The sequence below is a fragment of the Gorilla gorilla genome, chromosome 8 (genome assembly GCF_029281585.2).
Source record: "Gorilla gorilla gorilla isolate KB3781 chromosome 8, NHGRI_mGorGor1-v2.1_pri, whole genome shotgun sequence".
NCBI lineage: Eukaryota > Metazoa > Chordata > Mammalia > Primates > Hominidae > Gorilla > Gorilla gorilla.
In genome coordinates, this window is record NC_073232.2 from 132,019,018 (window position 1) to 132,045,561 (window position 26,544).

Genomic DNA, 26,544 nt, shown 5'->3' on the forward strand with positions numbered 1-26,544 from the left:
GGGCAAGAGCGGGAGGGGTGGGCGGAAGGACGAGAGGGAGGAGGAAAGACCCGCGGGGAGGAGCTGCGAGGAGACACCCGGGAGAAGGCGGAGGAAAGGGCAGGAAGCGGGAGGGAGCTGAAAGGAGGAGGAGGCTGAGGGGCGGAGCCGGGCGCTCGGGGAGAGGAGCCAGCGGAGGAGGTGGAGCCGGGCCTTGGGCGGAGCCAGAGAAGGGGAGGAGCCGGGGGGAGAGGCCTCTACGGCCGCCGCCGCCGCCGCCGCTGCCGGGGCGCGTTCTCCTCCTACCGGTCGGGTTCCCCGGGGCGTTCCCTCTGCCGCTGCTTCTCTGCGCGGTTCCTACCCGGCCGCTCCCCGAGGCGCGGGCTCTGGCGGCCTCGACCGACTAGGACGCCCCGTGCGCCGCCCGCGGGCCGCCGCCTCCCTGGGCGCGCGGGGCCAGCATGGAGCTCTTCCAAGCCAAGGACCACTACATCCTGCAGCAGGGCGAGCGCGCGCTGTGGTGCAGCCGCCGCGACGGCGGCCTCCAGCTCCGACCCGGTGAGGCTGGCGGTGCGGGCGGGGGACACCCCGGGCCAAGGCGGGGAGAGGAGGGGGCGCGGCCGGACCCCTCAGCCGGGCGGGAGGAGCCACCTGCGGGCCTGGCGAGGCGGGGCGGGGCGGGCTGCGAGCGCGCGAGCTGTCATTATTCCTTGACTGGAAGGAGCCTGGCCTTTCTCCGAGGACAGCGCCAAGCCCCTACCCCAGTGCGGAGCAGAAGGGGCTGGCGACCCTCGTCCCTCCCACCGCGTCACGCGGCCGCCCTTGGGGCTTGGGGCCCAGGACGAGGGGAGGGGGTCCCCTCCGGCAGAAAGTTCCAGCAAGGTGCACCTGGCCGTAAAGGCCTCTTCCTCCTTGGAGTGACTCTTACATGGCCTTCGCCAGAAGTTCTGGGTTCGAATTCCGATCTGGAGCGGTTGCGCCAGTTCCGTCGAGAGCTCTGCTGGACACTCACTCCCTGTTGCCATCCCGTGTGTTCTTGGTCCCTTATTATTAAAGGTGTGACTTTACTGTGGTTACCTCATAGGCACTCGGTTTAGAGCCTTTGTCTTTGACTTTAATACCACAGCACAATTAAACTGTATTGTAATGTATAATTTTGAGATTTTTGTGTGACTTGATGTTGTGCGACACAAAATGTATTGTGGGTCCATGTTTGGGTGTCGTGTAAGCTGTTCGGAGAGGCTTAAGTCTACAATTAGCTTGCTTTAGGAAAATGTGTGTGCAGTCGTGGTTTAAACAGAGCAGTCCCTGCCCTCAGAGCGCTGACAGTCCAGTTTCTTGTAAGATGGGGCTGGGTGGCACCTGCCCCTTTTGGCTTGCTAATCCTTTACTCATATCACTCAGAGATTCTTCCACTTTAGGGAAAGTGAGAGGATAGAGTTCTTTAAGGAAGGAGCCAGAGCTTTTCAGACTTACTTGTAATTCTTATGTGCGGTCTAGACAGAAGGATTACATGATATGAATTGAAAAGGATAAAAGGTTCAGATGAGCTTTTCAGATCATAGCGTGGTATCACTTATAGGATGGTTTTTAAGGACAGGCCCTTTAATATATTATTTCCAATCCCCACAGCAACCTTACAGGACACGTGTGGGATCCTCTTTTTCAGGTGAGGAGAAAGGAGTGAGAGGTTATTAGTAACTCGTTCAGTGTCACAGCCTAGAGTTGAGACAGTGACACAGGGCAGTTCTGTGACCTCCAGAACACTTTTGGGCAGGCCCCACTGCTTTCTTAGGAAGGCCTACTAGTTGCTTTGCCAGAGCAGTGAAGGATAACTTATTTTTTTCCTCAGGCTCTATCTATATTTTCTTGCTATTACGTTTTATTTCCTCTTTTCAGAATGGAGGATAAACTCCTTGGCCCAGATAAAGTTCTTGATGATCTCGGGATAGAGTTGTTATGGATAGGCTAATTTTGGCCAATCTTCTGTCATTCTCTTCTCTGATTTGACCATTTGTCTGGCTTTCTCCCCTTCCCTCCTTTCACTCCCCCAAATTTGGGTAAGGCTTCAGTACAGCTTGAAGTAAAGCAGATTTCAAAATTCCTAGGTTGTCAAAAGAGTCACTCCTTGGATTCTAAAAGCTTAGACTATTAGAGCTGGATGGGACTTAAGATCGTCTCCAACTCATCTGACAACAAACTTTTCTACACCCCAGTTTCTTGAACTACAAAGGCTAACCTGCGCCTAGATTCTTGGATGAAGCCATGCAGTTTGGATTACTGTTTGTTCAAAGTCCATGTCAGAAGGCAAATTTAAAACTTTTTGGAGAGGAAAGTAGCTATAGCCTTTGCACTTGAGATTGGCATACTTTTTAGAATATAGTGGGCCACAGACCAAGTAGACCAAATGTCTGGAGGAAGGAAGAGGCCATGTTTCAGAAGTAACAGCCAGTTTTGATCTTAAGGTGTTCAGGATAGCCAGGGAATAAAGAATCCCATGCACTTGATTTTCCTATAGTTTATCCTGTCCAGGACTGAAGATCCTTTCTAACTAATGGCTATTTAAGAATGGCATTTTAATTGAATAAATGCTTTTCAGATATTTTTCTATATATGGAATCATTTAAAATTCTCTTTATTTTATTGGACTTTTCCCCTGTGCTTTTATGGCAAGTTTTGCTGCTGTTTGTAGTGACAGCATTTAAAATCTTTCATTGTTTCCTACTGGTTATTTAGCTGAATAGATTACTAAGTCCTTTTCTTTTTTGAAAGGGCAGTATTATAAGCTCAAAAAAGCTTGTGGGCATCGTGGTTTTTACATTCGTGACTATTGAACAACCTGAAACAAGAGTTTTCCTTTTTCTAGAGACATCAGAAGGATAAGTAATGATGATATTTAAGATTAAAATACTCATTTATTTAGCCTGGAATGTTTGTTACTGTCAACCCCTTTTCCTACCTAGTCCATTCCATAAGACCCAGCTCAGATGCTACCCGTCATCCTTGGGGCAGAATTATTGGCCACCTTTATTGTGTTTCCAGGCATTTTCTACACTTCGTGGACACTTCAATTCTAACCCTTATGCATCATCATAATAAAAGTTTGCCTACTTCTTCCCCAGTGGGAAGTCCCAGTGTGTTCCCCAAGGCAAGGGCTGTATTTACTCCTCATCTTGGTGTCTCTAGGCTTTAGAGTACTTAGGACACAGAAGACGTTTTTGTTTGAGTTGGGCTGAATTAAAGTTAAGTCTAAGTTCTCTCTCAGTAATATCATTGCCTTAAAAATAAGATGTTGTATTATGTTTGTTGCTCTTTTTAGGACTGTTTTTTTGGGGGAGGGGGAAAGGGTGGGGCGGGCAGTGGACAGAGTCTTGCTCTGTTGCCCAGGCTGGAGTGCGGTGGCGTGATCTCGGCTCGCTGCAACCTCCGCCTCCCAGGTTCAAGCGATTCTCCTGTTTCAGACTTCCGAGTAGCTGGGACTACAGGTGTGTGCCACCTCACCCAGCTAATTTTTGTATTTTTTGTTAGAGATAGGGTTTCGCCATGTTGGCCAGGCTGGTCTCAAACCCCTGACCTCAGGTGATCCGCCCACCTCGGCCCCCCAAAGTACTGGGATTATAGGCTTGACCCACTGCGCCTGGCCTCTTTTTAGGGCTGTTTTGAATATATTTTAATTGGAGTGGGAAATCTCTGTCCATTTGGATGAGGAAATATGAGAAAAGGTACACCTGCACTTGTGTTATATTTCTATCTGATGTAGCATTATCTCATTATCTTTTTTTCTTTTTTCTTTTTTTTTCTGAGACAGGGTCTTGCTCTGTCACCCAGGCTGGAGTGCAGTGGCGTGATCATGGCTTGCTGTAGCCCCTACCTCCTGGCATCAAGCTATTCCTCCCACCTCAGTCCCCCAGGTAGCTGGGACTACAGGTGTGTGCTACCACACCTGGCTAATTTTTTTTTTTTTTTTTTTTTTTTTTTTTTTGGTAGAGATGGAGTCTCACTATATGGCTCAGGCTAATCTTGGCCTCCTGGGCTCAAGCGATCCTCCCACCTTGGCCTCCCAAAGTGCTGGAATTATGGGCATGAGCCACCACACTGGGCTTTTAAAATATCTTTTTGGTAGTATTCCTTACTTTCCTCTTTAACATTATTTAAACTTTTTCAGGTTTTTTTTCTCCTAGCTAAAAAACCAAGTATTGTTTTTTTTCTGGTGTTTCTAATTTTTTTAAGGGTAATGAGTAATCTGTATTCATATATAGCAGTTTTTTGATAGATGCTTATGTCTATTGTAAGATAATGACTACTACTTCTCTTTTCTTTTTTTTCTTTCTTTTTTGAGACAGAGTTTTGCTCTTGTTGCCCAGGCTGGAGTGCAATGGTGCGATCTCGGCTCACTGCAACCTCCGCCTCCCAGGTTCAAGCGATTCTCCTGCCTCAGCCTCCTGAGTAGCTGGGATTATAGTCACCTGTCACCACACCTGGCAAGTTTTTGTATTTTTACTAGAGACAGGGTTTTGCCATGTTGGCCAGGCTGGTCTCGAACTCCTGACCTCAGGTGATCCACCCTCCCCGGCCTCCTGAAGTGCTGGGATTACAGGCATGAGCCACCGCGCCTGGCCTGGTTATTTTATTTTCTACAGGGAAAGTGATAAAGCACCGTGTAAACATTCAGTAATCTTCTGAGAGTAGAGTCTAATATCTCAGGATAAGAATTGTAATTTGAAGATTCAAAAAGAAATATAATACAATCCACTTTGGGGGAATGCTGATATGGTCTTATCTCTTTGGTCTTAAAATTGCTTCCTCTAGTCCTTGTGGCTTTGTCTGATATGACAGTATTATATAATTTATAGCTGTGTGTAAATTATATAATAATTCACATTCTGTTCTGATACTGAGCAACCAAGAAGAGATCTCAAAGCATCTGTCATACACATAACATTCATAAACATAGAAACTGTATATGGAAAGGTGATACTCTAAGTGATGAATCCCAGTGAACTTTTTTTTTTTTTTGAGATTGAGTCTCGCTCTGTTGCCAGGCTGGAGTGCAGTGGCGTGATCTTGGCGCACTGCAACCTCTGCCTCCTGGGTTCAAGCAATTCTCCTGCCTCAGCCTCCCGAGTAGCTGGGACTACAGGCACGTGCCACCACGCCCGGCTAATTTTTTGTATTTTTAGTAGAGATGGGGTTTCACCATGTTGGCCAGGATGTTCTCGATCTCTTGACCTCGTGATCCGCCCGCCTCTGCCTTCCAAAGTGCTGGGATTACAGGCGTGAGCCACCGCGCCTGGCCTGAACAATTTTTTGAGGGATACTAGGTATTAGTTAGAATTCACAGAAATGTTAAAAAATTTTTTCTGTTCTTCTTAGAGTTAATTTTTGATAATGAAATTATTTTTACTATGTCATATGAGGTTAACTTTTTTGAATGAGAAATCATAATTATGCAATTGAAATCCACCTGGAATTTTTTTTTGAGGAATCATTTTTGTGAAATGATTCTGTTTATTTGGAGTTTTGTGGCATTTGGTATTTACTTAAAAAAAAAAGGATTTTGAACTTTATCTTTTTAAAAAATTCTGTTTGTGGCTAGGCATGGTGGCTTACGCCTGTAATCCCAGCACTTTGGAAGGCCGAGGTGGATGGATCACTTGAGGTCAGGAGTTCAAGACCAGCCTAGCCAACATGGTAAAACCCCGTCTCTACTGAAAATACAAAAATTAGCTGGGTGTGGTGGCAGATGCCTATAATCCCAACTACTCGGGAGGCTAAGCCACGAGAATCGATTGAACCCGGGAGGCAGAGGTTGCAGTGAGCTTGAGATGGTGCCGCTGTACTCCAGCCTGGGCAACAGAGTGAGACTGTCTCAGAAAAAAATATTGTGTTTACTAAAAATTTGCAAATTACCATGACAGAATTTAATAGGGCACTTTAAATTACATATTAAATGGCTTACAAAATCTTTCTGATCATTTTTGTTGTTGAATAACCAGGTTTTTTCTTAGTGTATTTAGTCTTCAGTTTTTATAATGGGTTACTAGTTTTATATCTTGTACTACTTTTTACTCCATATTTTATATTGCTGACAGGCTAACAGTTGGGTTGAATAGATCTGTATGTTTATTTTTATGCATGTACATATTTGTATGACTACATTTATTTCCCATTTAAAGGTAGAAAAGACTTATCTTTACAAAGTTTTCACCCCACCCATTTTTGGCTTAAATAAAAGAAGACAGGTGGTTTTTTTTTTTTTTTTTTTTTAGTGTAGACAGCCCAGGCTGGAGTGTGGTGGCATAATCTTGGCCCACTGCAACTGCAACCTCGGCCTCCAGGGTTCAAGCGATTCTCGTGCCGCAGCCTCCTGAGTAGCTGGGACTACAGGCGCCTGCCATCATGCCCGGCTAATTTTTTGTATTTTTAGTAGAGACAGAGTTTCGCCACGTTGCCCACGCTGGTCTCGAACTTCTGAGCTCAGGCATTCTGCCTGCCTCAGCCTCCCAAAGTGCTAGGATTGCAGGCATGAGCCACCACGCCTGGCAGGAGTACAAAGTCTTTCTAAGGTGACTGACAATTTTTGGAATCAGTTTTTACAGATTGAGGGAGGTTTTTGTGTATATTTTGTTGTCTACATCATCACCTGAGATTAACAGTAGCTAATAATAACAGCTTTTATTTCTTGAGCACTTTTCTTTTTTCTTTTTTCTTTTTTTTTTTTTTTTGAGATGGAGTTTTATTCTGTTGCCCAGGCTGGAGTACAATGGCATGATCTCGGCTCACTGCAACCTCTGCCTCCCGGGTTCAAGCAGTTCTCTCTGCCTCAGCCTCCTGAGTAGCTGAGACTACAGGCTACTGCCAGCACGCCTGGCTAATTTTTCTATTTTTAGTAGAGACGGGGTTTTGCCGTATTGGCCAGGTTGGTCTTGAACTCCTGACCTCAGATGATCCGCCCGCCTCAGCCTCCCAAAAGTGCTGGGATTACAGGCGTGAGCCACTGCAACTGGCCTGTAATCTCAGCTGCAACTGAGCACTTCTCTGAGCCAGACACTGTTCCATGACCTTTACATGTATTATTTCATTTCATCTCCACAGTAAACCTTGGGAGGAGGGTTTCATTATTATCCTCACTTTACAGATGAGGAAACTGAGGCACAGAGAAGTAATTTGCCCAGGTTCACAGAGGGAGAGCCAGGCTCTAACCCAGTGTTTGACTCTAAAACCAGGTTTTCCTCAGTATTGACAAAACTGTTTTATGAACCTTTCTACCTTCTTGACTACAAAGTGATAGGATTTATATTTTCATGGGTAATAGCTGAAATGTATCTTCAGCTATCCTAATCATTATAGTGTAGCCTATATAGAGAATTAAATAGCCTCTCAAATGTCAAAGCAAGCACATTAAGGAAGGATCTATGTAGAAAGAAAAGGCTAATAATGTGATAACTAGTTTGTTTGTTGATCCTATGCCTGCATTGACTTTCTTGCAAAATTCATATAGTTACAGGGAATGTTGTTATGTAATGAATTGACTAGTAGTAGTTTTTCCAGCTACGGTCAGTTGATCAGATTTCTCTTCTTAAGTGTTTGGAACATCTGCAGTTTGGGAAGGGAATAGATACAGGGCAGATCTTTGAGCAGAAGCATTGATATGTGTACTCATTGGGAACTATTTCCTCCAGTGATGAGCAACCTGAAGCCTTTCTCAGTGTAGCTTTTCAAGAGTCCTAGATCCAATTTCATAGACATCCTTTCAGAGCATGCACAGCAGAGGTGAAATGGAGGAGAAGCGTGTAGGGCAAAACTACCTTCAAAGAAGGGAGAACCTTTGTAGAATCACTGGTTCCTAGACACTTGTGTTTTGGCCAGGCCCTGGCCAGCAGAGGCTAGGACTTGCCAAAGGCATGCTTTGGAGGAGAGGTAGTGTCAAGTTTTTTTAGAGTAGACCGTGAAGGTGCCAGAAACTAAGGTGCACTAACAGCTTGGTCTTTGGGGAACCTGGCTGCATTGGTTCAGGTCCCCACTTGTCCCACTTGCCTGGCCTAAACACACCCCTGGCATGAAGAAAGAGGACGAGACTCATTGCTGGATCCCTAGCACCTGGCCCATAGCAGGTTTTTTGTGTAAGTTGTACTGAATGAATTGAAATAATTCTAGTCCCTGGTCTACCTTCTATAGTTTAAGCAGCAAAGGGGTTGTAGGGACGTTTAAAGGGAGAATATAAGAACAAAAGACTAGAACACACTGCCTCTCTTGCCACCTAAAAAGGTCATGCAAATTTCTCACTGTCATTTTATTCAGTGAAGCAGGAATCTCACTCTTAAGCCTGTGGAATTCATTAAATTTGTTTTCTTTCTGAATAAAAATAAATGGGACCCAGAGACATCTTTGTTTTTTTCCAAACTGGCACTTATGCAGAGAAGGTTGTTGTTGCTAATTTTAGTCCTTGTGATTTATGGTGGAATTTATTCATGTATTTGCAGATAATACTGGACTACTGGAAAATCAAACTAGTTTGATCAAACTGGTTTGGGGTATATCCCAGCACATTGCCAACACATGTTTCTTGGGTGATGCATTATGAATGCATTATCCAAGGATTTATCTAATCTTTGTTTGAGGTGGTAGTTACTTTCAGATTCTTAAGGTAATTAGTTTGGAAAGTTGTAATTTAAGCTGTACTTCCTTTTTCATTCCCAAACCATGACTTTTCTTTTTTTTAAATAATAGAGACAGGGTCTCACTATTATTCAAGGCCAGTTCAAGGCCAGGTTAGTCTTGAACTCCTGGCCTCAAGCAGTCCTCCTGCTCAGCCTCCCAAAGTTCTCAGATTACAGGCATGAGCCACTGCACCTAATAGCAGAATCAATCTGCTATTGATTCAGTACATTCTCAGAATCATAGTCCAGCCTTGTTTTGGCATGGTTTTATGGGGAATTAAATGCATTAGATCTTTACAAGCTGTGTTACTATGTCTCTGTGTGTCTTTTTGTAAACGGTTCTTTTCCTGTTCAAATATATTTTAAAACAACCTTTAAAAATCTACCTTTGCAAACAGAAGTTTGAGAAGTAGCAGCAATGTCACAGAGCCTTTAGTCAATCTAAGTCCTTAGCTGATGTAAGTCATAATCATTATGTGTCAGCTGCCCATAATTGAGCTGAGGAGAACATTTGAATCAGTATGTTTAACAACATAGGGAACTAATAATTGTTAAAGGTTATCAGTAGCTATTGATAATACATTAAGTGATAATGTATAAATAATATTTTTAAAGTGAGGATAAACACTGAACATTCAGCATTACAGTACCTTCACAAGACATACTGGTAGTATCTTAATTAAATCACATGTTTTTAGGATGACTCATTTTCTGGTTGTTGGAGACTCTTAAGGGATCTGCTTTCATTCACAAAATAGCATCCACACATTCTTTCTTTGGTGAGTCTGAAATACAGGTTGATTTTAGGTCAGTGTTCCCTGATATTTTTTTCTTTTAAGTTATTTTATTTTAATTTCAGCTTCCTTCAAGTTTACCCTTGCGTTTTTTTAACTTGATAGTGGGATACTTTAAAATACTAAGCCAATTTTCTTTATGAATCTCATTCTTTGAAACAGCTTTTCACTTTGAAGTTAACACTGAATTTCAAATTTCACAATTTCTGCAATGTCAATATGTACGATTTGAAGCAGTTATCTAACTGAAATGTTAGGAAATTTAAAACATGCCATCATGCTCTCAATTTTAGTAATTTGCAGGTATAATATTGATGTTTCACAGTATCATTATACATTGTTTTTATACCAGATATAAACATTCTCTTATTTCCAGCTTAAAGAATATCTCTTCCCCCACGGAGCAACTGTGGTGGGTGGACCCGGGAGTTGAGCAGAGTAACAGTTAGTCTCTTTTCTAGGCAGGGACTTCCAGAATTCATCTGTGTAGCTGTGTCATTTACTCCCATTTGCACCTTCCAAATACTCTTCTTGAAGAAGCAGCCCTCATCCCCCAACATCTAACTAATTTAGTATTATATTTATTTCTCCTAACAAATTACATCACCTAAAATTCTGTGGGCCAGGCGCAGTGGCTCATGCCTGTAATCCCAGCCACTTTGGGAGGCTGAGGTGGGCAGATCACCTGAGGTCAGGAGTTTGAGACCTGCCTGGCCAACATGGTGAAACACTGTCTCTACTGAAAATACAAAAATTAGTCGGGTGTGGTGGCGAGTGCCTGTAATCCCAGCTTCTCTGTTAATAGCTCTAAAATGAGGAAAGGAAAATACCAATTCTTAGCTCATCTGTGCTTTGATTTAGCTCTCAAAATCCTGTTTTTGAAAGTGATATCAAAAGACAGTTTTGGGGACAGCAAAAGGTGAGGGATATATCCCAACACATTGCCGTGTTTCTTGGGTGATGCATTATGAATGCATCACCCAAGGATTTATCTAATCTTTGTTTGAGGTGGTTGTTACTTTCAGGTTCTTAAGGTAATGAGTTTGGAAAGTTGTAATTTAAGCTGTACTTCCTTTTTCATTCCCAAACCATGACTTTTCTATTTTTTAAATAATAGAGACAGGGTCTCACTATGTTGGCCAGGTTAGTCTTGAACTCCTGACCTCAAGCAGTCCTCCTGCCTCAACCTCCCAAAGTTCTCGGATTACAGGCATGAGCCACTGCACCCAGCCCAAACCATGACTTTTAAATGTGTAGGTTTCCTGTACTGGTATTAAGTGGTATACAGTTAAGTCTATACCTTTCATAGTTGTATTCATTTCCATCAGGTCCTCCTAGGCTGAAATGTCCTAATTACATTGTGGGACCTTTCATGAAAGTCCTTTTGTTTAGTTGTCCTCTGTTACTTTTTGAGTTGCTTTGGGTCTTTTCTTGAGATGTGACAGTTAGGACTTTATGCTTCATATAGAGAATCAACAGTTTTGTGTTTGGATATTGTAGAGTTTAAGAACCAATTTCTAATTTCCTTCATGATGATCAAAACTTTGTGGCCGTCTTGCTGTGCTGTAATTAGATCCCTTTTTAAATAAAAATGTCTAGAAATTTTTAATTTTTTTAGAGACAGGGTCTTGCTCTGCCACCCAGGCTGGAATGTGGGATAGCTCACTGCAGCCTCGAACTCCTGGGCTCAGGTGATCCTCCCGCCTCAGCCTCCTGAGTAGCTAGGATTACACGTGGGCACCACCACACCTGGCTAATTTTTTTAAAACATTTTTTATAGAGACAGAGTCTTGCTATGTTGTCCAGGCTGGTCTCAAACCACTGGGCTCAAGTGATCCTCCTCTCTGGGCCCCGCAAAGTGCTGGGATTACAGACATGAGCCACTGTGCCTGGCCTGGAAATTAAGTTTCTTTTCTAGGTGGTATCTTTAATCTTTTAAATATTCTTGTGGTTACTTTTTGAAGTGTATTTCCTTCTGCTAGTTTAGACCAGCGTTTATGCCACCTCCCTATATTATGAGATCTTTATGCAGTTTATATTACTTTATTACGTGGGAGTTTAAAGTTGTGTGTGCTACAGGCATCATCTTTCAGTCAGACCGATAAGACCAAGTTACTAATACAGGTCCTTCCCAGTGACCTATATATAATCATTTAGACCAGTGATTCTCAAGCAGGCTGTACAGTAGAATCACCAGGGGGAGATTTAAAGAATACCTATTCCAGGGCCCCGCCCTAACCAATTGAGACCATCTCTGATGCTCAGGGATTAGTATTATAAAGCTCCTAGATGATGATAATGAGCAGCCAGCACTGATAACCCTGAGTTAGATTTAAGACTGGGAAATCACCAGCTGCTAGAACTTCTAAATTGGATTAGCTCTTTAGCTTGTGGAATGCTGGAGAATAATTACCATTAGAGAGTTCAAGGAAATGTGTATCAAACTTTGCATTTATAAGATAGCACCTGAATCAAATTATTCCTTAACCTGTTTTCCTGGCCTAATTCTGAGAATTAAAGCATAAATGAGCTAACAATTGGAACTTTTAGTTTCTCATTCTAAAACCCTTTTCCTTATCTGTTTGATTTTGTGTTGGTGATTGTCTTTTTAGAGCAGTAATATCCTTTGTCTTTAGCAGGAAATGAAATATGGGTCTGATTATTTATGCATACTCTGATACCTTTTTTTTTTCTTTTAAGACACAGTGAAAGTGCCTATAGGCTTCAGCAGCTGTGCTTTAAAACCCAGGCTTGTTCTTGGGCTGAGGGAGTGCCTTCATTCTTCCATCTTGGAATGAGTGACTCATGCTCTGTGCAGGCACACAGTACTTAATCACTTGTTTTCTGTGTACCAGGGAGAGGAGGGCATATGAAAATAGAAGCCACGTACTGCCAAATGGATCTGAAATAAGAGTGAAAATGTTGACCTGATGGGTCAAACAATTGAGCTTATTGCAAATACTTATGACTTAGGGTGTATGTTACATTATTATTTCACTAAAATTTGGCATTATTTCAAAAATGCTATACTTTTGTAATTTGTAAGCAACTCTTTTCCTTATAGATAACGTTGATGATCTTAAATTTTACAATTTATTTGTGAATTTTAAATTTTTCTTTTTTTGAATTTGTATGCCACATTAGAGTATACCTTCTGAAGGAAAGATTAGAAAACAATACATTTGTTGGATTAGATCAGTTACATGGTTATTCTTTGCAGAAGGATAGTATGAGCCCGCTGGCCATTTTCTCTGCCATTCCAGTGCCTTCTGCCCCCAGAGTAGCCATTAATATGATCAGTAGCATATCTACTACTAAGGGCATTTGCTGCATATGCCTGGACTAATACTGTCTACACGTGTCCTCTGTACAGACAGACTCTTTAATGCCAACTTGTTTCTTTAGTGAAGAGCCACAGATTTTAAATACACACACACACACACACACACACACACGCGCACACATTTTGAAGTGTCAGCTGTATGCCAGGCGCTATACCAGGCAGCAAAGTCAGAGGAGCTCGACACAACACACACAGTCTCCCTTGTGTCAGTTACAGTACCTGCTTCAGGCCTTCCTCTATTGTTTTGTGTTTCTTATCTCTATATTAGTATGAGAAGTTTTGTGTACCTGCTAGAGTTTTCAAGATAATATAAAAATTTCAAGATAATTTAAATTGCCCAGGCTAGGCATGGTGGCTCATGCCTGTAATCCCAGCATTTTGGGAGGCTGACATGGGAGGATCACTTGAGTCCAGGAGTTTGAGACCAGCACGGGCAATATAGATAGACCTTATCTCTACTAAAAAAAAAAAAAAAAAAAATGAGCTGGGCATCATGGCGTGTGCCTGTATTCCCAGCTACTTGGGAAGCTGAGGTGAGAGGATTGATTGAGTCCAGGAGTTGGAGGCTGCAGTGAGTTATGATCAAGCTACTGCACTTCAGTCTGGGTAGCAGAGTGAGACCTTGTCTCAAGGGGAAAAAAAAAATTGCCCAGAAGTTTTAGGTGAGTCTTTCATTTTGAGAAACCATATTCTAATCATGTATTATATTTATTGAAAGATAAATGCTTTTATTATTAAAAGCACCTGAAATTAAAAATCCAAGCTCATTTCCTGGTTTGTATAAAAGAAGAAAATAAATGCATAAATAAAAGTGCCTACATAGCAAAGACTGATATTTTGGGGCTAACTTCAAAAACAATAAAAACTTTAGATGGTATTCTTATTACACGTCAATGACAATAAGCAATTGGTAGGAAAAACTTGTTTTTATTATTTGATGCTTATTTTTTAAATTTTGTTCAATAACTACTGAATGAGTGCCTGTTATGCTGGACTGCAGGTATGTAGTGGTAAGCTGTAAATAGCCATAGAATTAAATAAACTGATGGAGGGATTCAGACTTAATAGTCTGTCTGTATTTATTTCTTTATTTTTTTTGAGATAGGGTCTTCATTTGCCACCCAGGCTGGAGTGCAGTGGTGTGATCATGGGTCACTGCATCCTTGACCTCCTGGGCTCAGGTGATCCTCCCACTTTAGCCTTCTAGGTGGCTGGAACTACAGGTGCCTGGCTAATTTTTTGTGTTTTTTATAGAGATGGTGTTTTGCCATGTTGCCCAGACTGGTCTTGAACTCCTGGGCTCAAGCAATCTGCCTGTCTCAGCCTCCCAAAGTGTTGGTTTACAGGTGTAAGCTACCACACCCAGCCAGTAGTCTGTCTTTTCATTGGTTAGTTGAAACTGTTTACATTTATTGTAACTATAAATGTATTGGAAGTTATTTCTACCTTTTATTTATGTTTTCCATTTATTATGCTTTTCTTAATTTTTATTTCTTCTGCCATTTTCCCCCTATTTTCTATTGGATAACTGAAATTTTGTCAGGTATTGTTGCCATTAAAATTTACACTTTCTATTTATATTCTTCTGTAGTTTCCCCAGCCTTAGGACCTCGTACTTACTCACATATGGAACTGGAGTTTACCAGTATCCATGTCTTTCCCAAGCATGTTTTTACCTCCCTTGAGATTCTGCCTTTTCTAGATTCTCCCTCTCTCCTGTGTATGTAGCGGGTGTGGGGGCAGGGCAGGAAGTTGGCAGTCATGCTCGATTTACCATTTGGACCAGAATTTGGTTGTTGGGACTGAATGCTGGATGCCCAGTTTTATGCTGTATCAGAGCTGCAGGTCAATGTTTCCCATTCTGAGAAAATAGAATTCTGGGGCATATCTAGGCATTAAGATATTTGCGTGAAGCATTTATTACTCTGAGAAGGCTTTCAGGAATTATGGTCCTACCATGAGGTTTAATAATTGAAAAATGTATTGAAGTTGGGTTTTCTCTTTCATACTTTTTTCTTTTTTTTTTTGAGACGGAGGTTCGCTCTTTCGCCCAGGCTGGAGTGCAGTGGTGCCATCTTGGCTAACTGCAACCTCCGCTTTCTGGTTTCAAGTGATTCTCCTGCCTCAGCCTTCCGAGTAGCTGGGATTACAGGCACCTGCCACCATGCCCAGCTAATTTTTGTGTTTTTAGTAGAGACGGGGTTTCACCATGTTGGCCAGGCTGGTCTCAAACTCCTGACCTCATCATCCTCCTGCCTCGGCCTCCCAAAGTGCTGGGATTACAGGCGCGAGCCACTGTGCCCGGCCCCATACTTTTTTCTTTGAGGCCATATGAAGACCCTTAAATTATGGAGAGGTTACTGAATGGTAGGAGCCTGGAGTTTTAAATACATACACATTTCTCAACTTGATGTGAAAGTTAGTAACATTTATTATGTGACATGCTGGGCACTTTTCACATAATCCTCATGAAAACCTGGGACTACAGGTGTCCGGCTAAGTTAGATGGAATTCTGTTTACGAAGGAGGAAACTGAAGCTGAGAGGGGTTCAGAGACTGTAGTAGAGCTAGGATTCTTCACCCAGGACACCAAATGCAGACTACATCTATAGCACATCCAAGTAGCTGAATTCTGTCCAGCTTTCCAGTTCTACAGTCAGCCCCAGGTCACCCTTGCACATTCTTTCCTGTCACCTGGCTCTCTGGCTTCAGGCCCCTTCATGTTCATCCTCTACAGATTTGTCCTGTGTTCTATCTCAAATCCAAATCTGCCCTGCTGGAGGAAGCGGCTCCTGAATTTACTACCTGTTGTCCCGCTGAGTGGGTTCCTGTTTAGTTCTTCAGCCTCATTCTTCCTGCTCCCTGTCTTATTCTGCATGGCCAGCAGTACCAAACTATTTAGAGTCTTCTTTGCCTTCAGTAGACATCTGAGTGTCTGCTATGTGTTAAGCAGCCTGCTAGAGCCCAACAACAGCTTTTTATTTTTATTTATTAATTTTTATTTTTATTTTTTCTTGAGGTGGAGTTTTGCTCTTGTCACCCAGGCTGGAGTGCAGTGGCGTGATCTTGGCTCATTGCAACCTGCGCCTCCTGGGTTCAAGCCGTTCTCCTGCCTCAGCCTCCCAAGTAGCTGGGATTACAGGTGCTCACCAGCATGCCTGGCTAATTTTTGTATTTTTAGTAGAGACAGGGTTTCACCATGTTGGCCAGGTTGGTCTCAAATTCCTGACCTCAGGTGATGCACCCACCTCAGCCTCCCAAAGTGCTGGGATTACAGGCGTGAGCCACCGTGCCTGGCCATTATTTATTTTTTTTGAGATGGCGTCTCACTCTGTTGCCGATTAGTCAGATCTCAGCTCACTGCAACCTCCGCCTCCCAGGTTCAAGTGATTCTCCCACCTGGTGCTCCCAAGTAGCTGGGATTACAGGTGCTTGCCACCACGCCTGGCTAATTTTTGTATTTTTAGTAGAGATGGGGTTTCCTCATGTTGGCCAGACTGGTCTCGAACTCCTGGCCTCAAGTTCTTCAGCCTTATTCTGGTCTCCCAAAATGCTGGGTTTACAGGCATAGAGCCACTGTGCCCGGCCCGACAACAGCTTTTTATTTGTTATTTTACTTATTTATTTATTTATTTTTTGAAACAGTCTCGCTCTGTTGTCCAGGCTGGAGTGCAGTGGCGCGATCTCAGCTCACTGCAACCTCTGCCTCCCGGGTTCAAGCAATTCTCTGCTTTAGTTTCCCGAGTAGCTGGGATTACAGGCGCTCGCCACCATGCCTGGTTAATTTTTTTGTATTTTTAGTAGAGACAGGGTTTCACCATCTTGGCTAGGCTGGTCTTGAACTCCTGACCTTGTGATCCACCTGCCTTGGCCTCCCAAAGTGCTGGCATTACAGGCATGAGCCACTGCGCCTGGCCAGACAACAGCTTTTTAAATGATCAAGATGGTGAAAGTCTTGGCCCTGGGCAAGGATAGTAGCAGTAGGGGTCAAGAGAAGTGAAAGATTCATCAGTTATTGAGGAGATACATCCAATAGGACTTGGCAAGAAAAAAAGGCATTTTGGAGTACCTGGGATGATGGTGGTGAGCTGAAAGCCCCATACAAACATGAGAGAATTGCACCAGAGAGAATTTGGTAGAGAAACTTATGGTGTTAGAAAGAGCCCTGGTCTGGCTTGGTGCGGTAGCTCACGCCTGTAATCCCAGCACTTTGGGAGGCTGAGGTGGGTGGATTACCTGAGGTCGCAAGTTTGAGACCAGTCTGACCAACATGGTGAAACCTCGTCTCTATTAAAAATACAAAATTAGCCCGGCGTGGTGGCACAGGCCTGTTATCCCAGCTACTTGGGAGGCTAAGGCAAGAGAATTGCTTGAACCCGGGAGGTGGAGGTTGCCGTGAGCCGAGATCGCGCCATTGCACTCCAGCCTGGGCGACAAGAGTGAAACTCCATCTGGCTAAGAAAAAAAGAAAGAAAGAAAGAGCCCTAGTCTGAGAGTGGGAAAGTGTTTTGATGTTAACAAGCTGTGCAGTGTTGGGCAGTTACTTTACCTATGCCAGCTTTAATGTCTTTGTCTCAAATAGACCAGATGAGATGACTTGACTTTTGCCACCTTAAGTAGTAAATCCTTCCAACTTGATTCTGTGATGACTTTAGCTTTTGCCACTTTAAGTAGTAAATCCTTCCAGCGTGATTCTGTGCAAATGATCTGATTTCAACTTGCCTCCCCGCTTTCTACATCATATGTTTACCTATCCATTTGGGAGCCTTCTGTGTACCATGCACTGGGAACAGAAGCTCGAGGAGACAAGGTCTAAGTGAGCTTCCTCTTCCTGATGAGTTCCTGTTCAGTCAAGGAGACAGGCAAGTCAGTAATGACATGCACTAAACCAAAGTAAGATGCCGTGATGGGAATATGCACAGGGTTTAGGGGATCCACACGAGAGAGTCTGGTCAGCTCTGCTGGGTGTGGGTGGAGTGGGGAATGTGTCCAGGAAGAGGACTGACCCTTGTTCTAAGTCTGGAATGAAGGGCAGGCAGAAGTGGGTGGGGAGTCGCATTCCAGGCCCAGGCTGCACATAGTTCAGGATGACTGAAGGCTAGGTTGCTGGGGGTGGGGGGCGGGGGGTGATGGACAGGACTAGCCTATGCAGGGTCTCACAAGCCTTTCCAAGGAGTTTGGACTTTATTCCCGAGGCTGTGGGAGTTGGACAGGTAGTTAGCAATATTCATATTTATCCCTTTTTAATGCCTAATGTGTTTCTTTCACAATATTAATGTTATACCAACTAGACTTTAGGGCAAAAAGTATTATTTGAAATAAAACCAGTTATTACGTCCTGATAAGCAGAGCAGTTCACCAGGAAAATATAATAATCCTGAGAGATATAAAAATAAGGAAGAAAATAAAGCATGAGATTTTAAAAAGTAAGACCTCTCTCAAAAACTAACAGGTGAAGCAGTCAGAAAAATTAGCAAGTACTTAGAGGGGTTGAACAAAATAATTCACAAGGCTGTACCAGAAACAAAAGTTTCATTAAATATTTCTCCATACACTGTGGTTTTTGTTTTCTCTTCTATTCTGTTTTAGTGCTATTAATGCTGATCTCTTTATAAGAAATTGATTTGATGACCCACTGATGGATTGACTCCCCCCCTTTTTCTTGACAACACTAAGTTAAAAAATGTACATACATTTCAAGCACACATAGAACGCTTGCAAATTGACTTGTCAAATTCCTTTCCCACACCTAGCCTCCAGTGCCCCATTACTCCTCCGTCCTTCCCCTTGCTAAAACAAAGACGACTTTGACTCCTGTTTTTACTGAGTCAAGGGCATAGGATACACTCATCTGCTTCTCTTCTCCATTTCTGTGCTTAGCCTTTCATCTTTTTTTCCAGACTTAGAAGAAAAAAATAGTATCTTCTTTCCTTTCCAAGGTTAGCTTTTATACCTGTAGCATTTTTTTTGGTCATCTGTCTTCTTTTCCTTCTTCATCATCTTATCTCTTTCTTGTTTTTGTTTTATTTTGAGATGGAGTCTCGCTCTGTGTCCCAGGCTGGAGTGCAGTGGCACCATCAGAGCTCACTGCAGCCTCAAATTCCTGGGCTCAAGTGATCCTCCTGCCTCAGCCTCCTGAGTAGCTGGGACTACAGGTGCGTGCCGCCACACCTGGTTAATATTTTGTAGAGGCAGGGGATCTTGCTGTCTTGCCCAAGCTGGTCTCAAACCCCTGACCTCAAGTAATCATCCTGCTTCAGCCTCGTAAAATAAAATGCTGGGATTACAGGCGTGAGCCACTGAGCCTAGTCCCTTCTCTCATTCTTAAATCCAGTTATTTCTTCTTGATCATCTCATCATGAACTCAGTCTTATGGGTTTAACTGGTTTTCATTCTCGACTACTAATGACTATTGTTTTTAGTCATTAGACCACAACACAGACATTTTTATAGTTTTTTTTCTATTTTTTTAAGTCGAAATCTTATTTTCTTGACTGGATGATGCATTTACATGGTTCACAATGCCAAAGATGGAAAAGGGTATTGAATGAGGAGGTTCTCATCGGCCCTTCCTTTCAGCTGCCATATACCCTGTCCTTTCTGCCATGCTCCCTCTTGTTCTTTCCCGCTCAGGAGAGAATAGGTGTCTCAGTGAGTGTCATCTTTGATTTCCCCTCTCCCCATCCTCCACATAGCTTCTTTTGAGGACTTTCATGTTCATCTCCTCCTGTGGATTCTTCACCCACTACCAGCTCACTCCCTAAGCTCTTTTCTTTTTCTTTATTTGTTTTTTTTTTAAATCTTTTTTTGTTATTTTTTCTTTTCTTTTTTTTTCTCAATCTCTTTTTTCCATGACCTTTCATGTCATTTCAAGCCAAGACTTTTGCGGTAACCCAAGTGGGTTTCTTACTCCCAATCTCTACCTCTTTTCAAATACTATTTCATGAAACTTTTGTTTCTGGTACTTACATACATCTATGTGTTCACTAGGTCTTGATGTAGAAGTATCTCTTACAATGGACCTTCTGAACGACTGAAAACATGATTTAACTTTTGGGTAAGGTTTCCTTAGTTACATCAACCTTGTGATGTAATCCCTGGCGGTAATCTTATTTTACTTATGTTATTATCTGCTTGCCATGGTTTCCAGGAAGCTCAGGCTCATTCCTTTTTTTTTTATTTTTTTTTTATTTTTTTTTTATTTTTGTATAGCTGCACAATGTGTTTTTTTTGTTTTTTTTTTTTTTTTTTTTGAGATGAAGCCTCACTCTGTTAGCCAGGCTGGAATGCAGTGTCGTGATCTCGGCTCACTGCAACCTCCACCTCCTGGGTTCAAGCGATTCTCCTGCCTTAGCCTCCTGAGTAGCTGGGATTACAGGTATGCGCTACCATGCCCGGCTAATTTTTGTATTTTTAGTAGAGATGGGGTTTCACCATGTTGGTCAGCTTGGTCTTGAACTCCTGACCTGTGATCCACCCGCCTTGGCCTCCCAAAGTGCCGGGATTACATGTGTGAGCCACCGTGCCCGGCCAGGCTCATTACTGTTTATTCAAGTTTTTCCACAGTTGGCCTTAGTTTACTTTTCTAGCATTATCAATTCATATCTCCAGTGTACCTACTGGTCTTCTGTTATTTACACTGTTTGCTTCATTATTTTTGTATCATCTTAACGTGATACAGTGTCTGGTTCCTGGCAAGTACTTGATATGTGTTTCTCCAATGATGGGACACATACCAGAACAAATCTTGTACTTTTTTTTCTGCTGTATTATTTTTCTTGCTGCCGTCCTTATGCCTGATGCGCCACTTCTTCTACATGACTCTCCGTGACTGCTTTAACTCTGTTTTTTCCTTCCTTTTCTGTATTCCTGAAGCTTATTTGGTACCCAAGGGATAGAGTCCTACAACTGTGGTCTGTTCATCTAAGGTCAAGGTGGTAGGGTTCTGGGTAGCTGGAGCTCTTTCCTTAGCAGGGGCATCTGTGTTGGCAGATGTTGAGACCTGGTCTGCCTGATACAGGGATTCTGGCTCACTATGTGGAAAGAAATCAGGGTATCTTTATTCCACTGGCATTAGGGTTAAATAGCTAACAACTAACAGAGATGAAATCAGTAAATACGGTAACTGATACCAAGGAACAGCTTTGTAAGCCAAAAGATATAAAAATTAAAAACTGAAAATATTTGCAAACATGTCAAAGAGTTGAAGTCCTTAATGTGAAAGGAACTTGTAAGTCAATGAAAGATATAAAGAAAAATTAGGAGGCATGAACAAGAAAATCATAGAAGATGACATGACATATAAGCAGCCAAAATTTTTTTTTTTTTTTTTTGAGACAAAGTCTTGCTCTGTTGCCCAGGCTGCAGTTGAGTGCAGTGATGTAATCTCAGCTCACAGCAACCTCTACTTCCCGGATTCAAGCGATTCTTGTGCCTCAGCCTCCCAAGTAGCTGGGATTACAGGCGTGTGCCAACACGTTCAGCTAATTTTTGTATTTTTAGTAGAGATGGGGTTTCTCCATGTTGGCCAGGCTGGTCTCGAACTCCTGACCTCAAGTGATCCTCCCGCCTCGGTCTTCCGAAGTGCTGGGATTATAGGCATGAGCCACCATGCCCAGCCATAAGCAGCCAATTTTATAATTAAGTGTTTAATCTTATCAGCAATAGAAAGGAAATAAACATCATGTTAGGCAATAGATGCCAGATGCCATCAAATTAGCAAAATTAGATAAATTCTAAATTTTTAACTCAAAATTATTAATTTTTTTTTTTTTGAGACAGAATCTTCCTCTGTCCCCCAGGCTGGAGTGCAGTGGTATGATCTCAGTTCACTGCAGCCTCCACTCCTGGTTCAAGCAATTCTCATGCCTCAGCCTCCCAAGAAGCTGGGATTACAGGCACGCACCACCACGCCCAGCTAATTTTTTGTGTATTTTTAGTAGAGATGGGGTTTTACCATGTTGGCCAGGCTGAACTCCTGGCCTCAAGCAATCCACCCACCTTGGCCTCCCAAAGTGTTGGGGTTACAGGCGTGAGCCACTGTGCCTGGCCTTGCTTTAAAAAAAATTTTTTTTTTAATTCAAAAAAGAAATTCATATGCTCCTGGCAGAAATTTAACTTGGTATGTAACCTTTGTAGCAAACAATTTGGTATTATTTGAGAAGTTTACATTTTTAAGGTTTTAACCTATTAATTTAATTCCCAGGAATCTATCCAAAAGCTATTAATTAGAGAGGCAAATATTTGCATAATATTCATCATTTATCACAGTGTTTTTTATGATGGGGGAAAAACTTCAAATCACTTAAATGCTTTCTTTGAGGAAGTACTTCCTTAAGTGGAAAATTATGTCACCACAAAGTTATAATCTTGAAGAATATTTTAAAGAAGAAAATACTCATGAAATTTTAGAAAAACTGTGTTAGAAATGTTAGAAAAAATTACTTAAAAAACTATAATGTCATGGGATCCTTAGGGTGTTGCTTTTCCACCTGGACACTTCTGTGGCCAGTGGCGATTTTGCCTGAGTTTTCCTCGGGTCCACTGGGCTTTTTCCACCGTCTTGGCTCGGCAAGCTGTGCTGGGCTTGCACTACCAGCCCGGATCCCATGCCTGCCAACGGCAAGCCAGATGCGGAGTGGCGAGTGGTGTATGAGTGAGCGTGCACGGTCCAGACACTATACACAGCCAGGTGTGCCAGCCGTGGCAGGGCAGGCAGCTCGAGGCACCGGTACAGGCACTGGCTTTGTGCAAGGCTGTGGCTGGACCAGGTGTACCACAAGCAGCTTCTGCTGCAGGTACTGGGGAATGCAGTGATGCCCGGAAGCTTGGAGATGCCAGGAACTGCAGAGCCCCACTGTCACAGCCCTGGCTCGGAGAGCCCCTAGGTCTGGTGTTCCCGAAGGGCCGCAGCCCTTTCCTCCTTGTTGCCCACAACCTGGTGAGCAGGGGCCATGTTTTGGTCCTGTTTGTGTTACAGCTTTTTCAGTCCCACCATTCAGGGGTCCCGTGTCCAGGAAGAATGAGGTACGCAAGGTATGTGGACAACTGGAGGGTGAGCAAGGCAGAGAGCAGCTTCATTGAGCCCCAGAAGAGCTCTCAGGAGACCTGAAGTGGGTAGCTCCTTTTTGCAGGCAGGTCATTCAATGAGGAGACCCGAAGGGGGCAGCTCCCTCCCGCAGCTGGTGGTCCGGACATCTGTGAGTCTGGCTGAGTCCGGGATTTTTATGGGCTCAGAATGGAGGAAGTGTGTGCTGATTGGTCCATGGGAGGCCACGGACGGCCTGGAGAAAGCACCCTGAGTTCTTACTCCAGCTCACGGACTCCACCCGGAACCTGCAGCTCAGACCCCAGGCTTCAGGTTGTCCTTGGCTTGAAGGTGGGGTTTTACCTGTGATCTGCCCCTTTCTGGACAGGAACCTGTGTCTGTCTCCCTCCACTGCCCAGGCTGTTTGGGCTGAGGGGTGCCTGCAGGCCCACTTGGAGCTGCCCTCACCCCTGCTGGCCTCTCTCCCACGCTTATCGGCACCCGAAGTCCAGAGGGGGCTGAGGCGGCAGGGAGCTGGTGTGACAGCAGTGTCCAAGCCTGTGCACACCCGACTCGGTCGTGACGGTCCCCAGGCTCGGCCACAACTTGCTCTGCACCAGAGCAGGTGCTGGGAGCAGGGAGAGAGGCCAGGGAGTGGGAGCAGGCACTTCCGAGCCTGTGGGGAAAGAGGGTCTTCCCGGGTAGCTGAGAGTACAGGAATGCCCAGGTCTGGAGCCTCTGCTGGCTGCAGCTGTGCCAGGAGCCCCGCCAACTTGGTAGGGGGCAGCGCTCCCGCTTGTTTTCTGCCCTGCTGGCTCCATGGAGGGCGCAGCCCTGGCCGCGCCTCCCCGAATGCATCCAGACAGGCTGCGGCTGCCATCAATAATGCTTATTTATAGTGCTGCAGTTTGGTATGTATACAGACAAATGCCCTGAAATGTAGCTGAAGAAGTTGTCTCTGGGTGGTGGGATAGGTGATGATTTTTTTTCTTTGATTTTATAGTACATGTTATTTAAAAATCACTGCCTTACTGATTAGTTCCACGTATAATTTCTGAAGGGGACACTGTAACAGAAAGGTTTAGAGCAGGGGCTAAGCGTCAGGCTGACCTGGTTTTTGGTAGCAGCCTTGATCCAATCCATTGTATGACCTGACCATGTTTTACTTTTCTCAGCATTTGTTTCCTCATCTGTAAAGTGAGACTCCTTAAACTTAACGCAGAGTTGTCAAGATTAGAATGATAATGTATTATAATAGCCTTTAAAAAATAAATTTCTTATTTTGCTTTAATTCTTGCAATAAAAACAGTATCGCACTGTTGCCTGGGCTGGAGTGCCGTGGTGCGATCTTGGCTCGCTGCAACCTTCACCTCCTAGGTTCAAGTGATTCTCCTGCCTCAGCCTCCTGAGTAGCTGGGACTACAGGCGCGTGCCACCATGCCTGGCTAATTTTTGTAGAGATGAGGTTTCACCATGTGGGCCAGCTGGTCTCGAACTCCTGATCTCAGGCGATCTACCCTCCCCAGCCTCCCAAAGTGCTGGGATTACAGGCATGAGCCACCACGTCCAGCCAAAAACAAGTCAACTTTTTTTGCCTTCCATTGAATGTGTCATAACAAAGACATTCAAGATGCGATAGTCAAAACTCAAATGAATTTGGAGGCTAAACTATTAAGTGTATAATTACTCTGTGAGTTACAGATTGAGTGTAAGTTTCACTAAAATAAATTGTAAATGATAATAATGAAAATGTAATTTTAATTTTCTGCCAAGACAAATATTGTTTTCATTCTTGCTAATCTTCACCTGTTGAACTACCACAAATGTTACGTTTATTACCACGTATATAACCTTTTGCAATCTGGGTCACACAAGAGAATAAACCCTGTCCTTAGGCATCCGTTGCGTGTAATGAATTTGCTTCTCTCTTGTGTGTCTAGAATGGAACCAGCTTGTGTCATCTAATTTCTCATATGGAAGAAGTGAGAAAACCGTCACCCAAAACAAATCACTGTTCTGTGGTTTAGATGAGGAACCCTGATTGAGATGCCTGGCACGTAGAAGGCACTCAAACGGAAACAGTTCCTATTGTATTTGTCCTGGAAGTCAGATAAAAGAGCAGTTGCTTTCCGGATTTCTTTGTTGGGTATAAGCATCTTCGGGAAAATGTATTTTCCAGAGTGTGATCCAGTAAGCGGACAGCTCTGTGGCAATTTCTTAGGCCCTGTCTTTGGATCCTGTGCTGTAGGACCACACGCAGCTCCTCCGTTTGCCCTCTTGTAGTGTAATGGCCCTGTTCCTCCACTGTAGGGCGCCAAGGTACTGCTTCCTATCTGGGAAGAGTTTCTGAATGTTACTGCTCTCCCCTTAACTGTCCGAAGCCTTATGGTATCCCAAGCCTTATTCAGGCCTCACATTTAATACTTTGTCACAAATTGCTTTATGGTAATGTATTCCATTTGGATATTCATACTGCGTTTTTGGGACATTGATTTTTTTTCAATACACTGCTAAAGATACTGTTTTAATATATTTTCTGGTGAATGTTTTCTCATCACTGCTTCCTATTTTATTTTAGCTACTGATCTACTTCTTGCCTGGAATCCCATTTGTTTGGGGTTGGTAGAAGGTGTTATTGGGAAAATTCAACTTCATTCAGGTATGTTTCTATAAACTCCTTAAACTTGTCAAATTTATTGTAGCATTTTTTGGTGTTTTCCTCTTTGAGGATACATGAGATTCTCTTATAGCTTTGATTCCTTTGTTTTAATTTTGGGTCTGCTCAAAGTGGGTGTATAATGAGCGAAGACCTGTTTCTACTCTTATGGAGCTTACAGTTTAGGAGGAAAGACAGGTATCAAAGAGTAATCATGGAAATAAACGTATGATTATTTGGAATTGTGGAAGGTGCCATGAGGGAAAGATATAGCAAATGCATTGATCTCAAAGGAGAGTAGTAGGAATAAAGCTGGAGAGGCAGGCAGGTGGCAGACCATGACTGGTTGGCTTTATGTCAGCTGACTGTTCCTGATGCAGTCAGCTCTGCCAGAGACGAGTATGGGTCTCTTAGCACACAGTGTGGTCCTGTCAGGGATCCCTATCCAGGACAGGCAGATTGATGGGAAGTCCAGGTCACTCACCAGGCCCTCACTTGGAATGACAGGCACCTGTGTCCTCAGTTTAAAGGGAATTTTGTTGGTGGGAAAGTATAACAGGTATTATACAGGTGGGTCCCAAAAGGCTAACTGAAAGGGGCCAAATGAAATTTTATTTTTTCTTTTTTGGTGCCTTACCCTTCAGGGAGCTTTTTAAAATTAGAGATGGGTTCTTGCTACGTTGCCCAGACTGGTCTCAAACTCCTGGCCTCCAGCAGTTCCCCTGCCTTGGGCTCCCAAAGTCCTGGGATTACAGGCATGAGCCACCATGCCTGGCCTAAATGAAATATTTTAAGCACTACATTTAAATAAATATTTTTCCTTTGGTATCAATTTTGATGAGTTATGAATTATAGGAGGCTTTGCCATTATTTCTGTATAATTGTGAGTATATATCTTTATAGTGTGTCCTTTTTACTTAAAAATAATATTAAGCATTTGGGAGCTAGGTTGATTTTTGTGTATTAGAAATAAGCACGTATATCTGGAGAATCTAATTTTCCTTTGCTAGATTCTTTGGTTGTTTTTAAAAGTGTGTTTTTATCATGAAATATTTTACAAATTCAAAAAGCTGTTTATCGCAGAT

The 26,544-nt window shown here is 43.2% G+C and overlaps 1 protein-coding gene across 1 annotated transcript in view; it reads left to right on the forward strand.

The window, feature by feature from the left end:
• The first annotated feature begins 205 nt into the window (after positions 1-205).
• INPP5F (inositol polyphosphate-5-phosphatase F) overlaps positions 206-26,544 on the forward strand; it is a 101,730-nt gene continuing 75,391 nt past the window's right edge. Inside the window, exons 1-2 of the mRNA XM_031015133.3 lie at positions 206-537; positions 25,382-25,462. Coding sequence (XP_030870993.3) covers positions 441-537; positions 25,382-25,462 — 178 coding nt within the window. The 5' untranslated portion in view covers positions 206-440. The remainder of the gene's footprint in view (positions 538-25,381; positions 25,463-26,544) is intronic.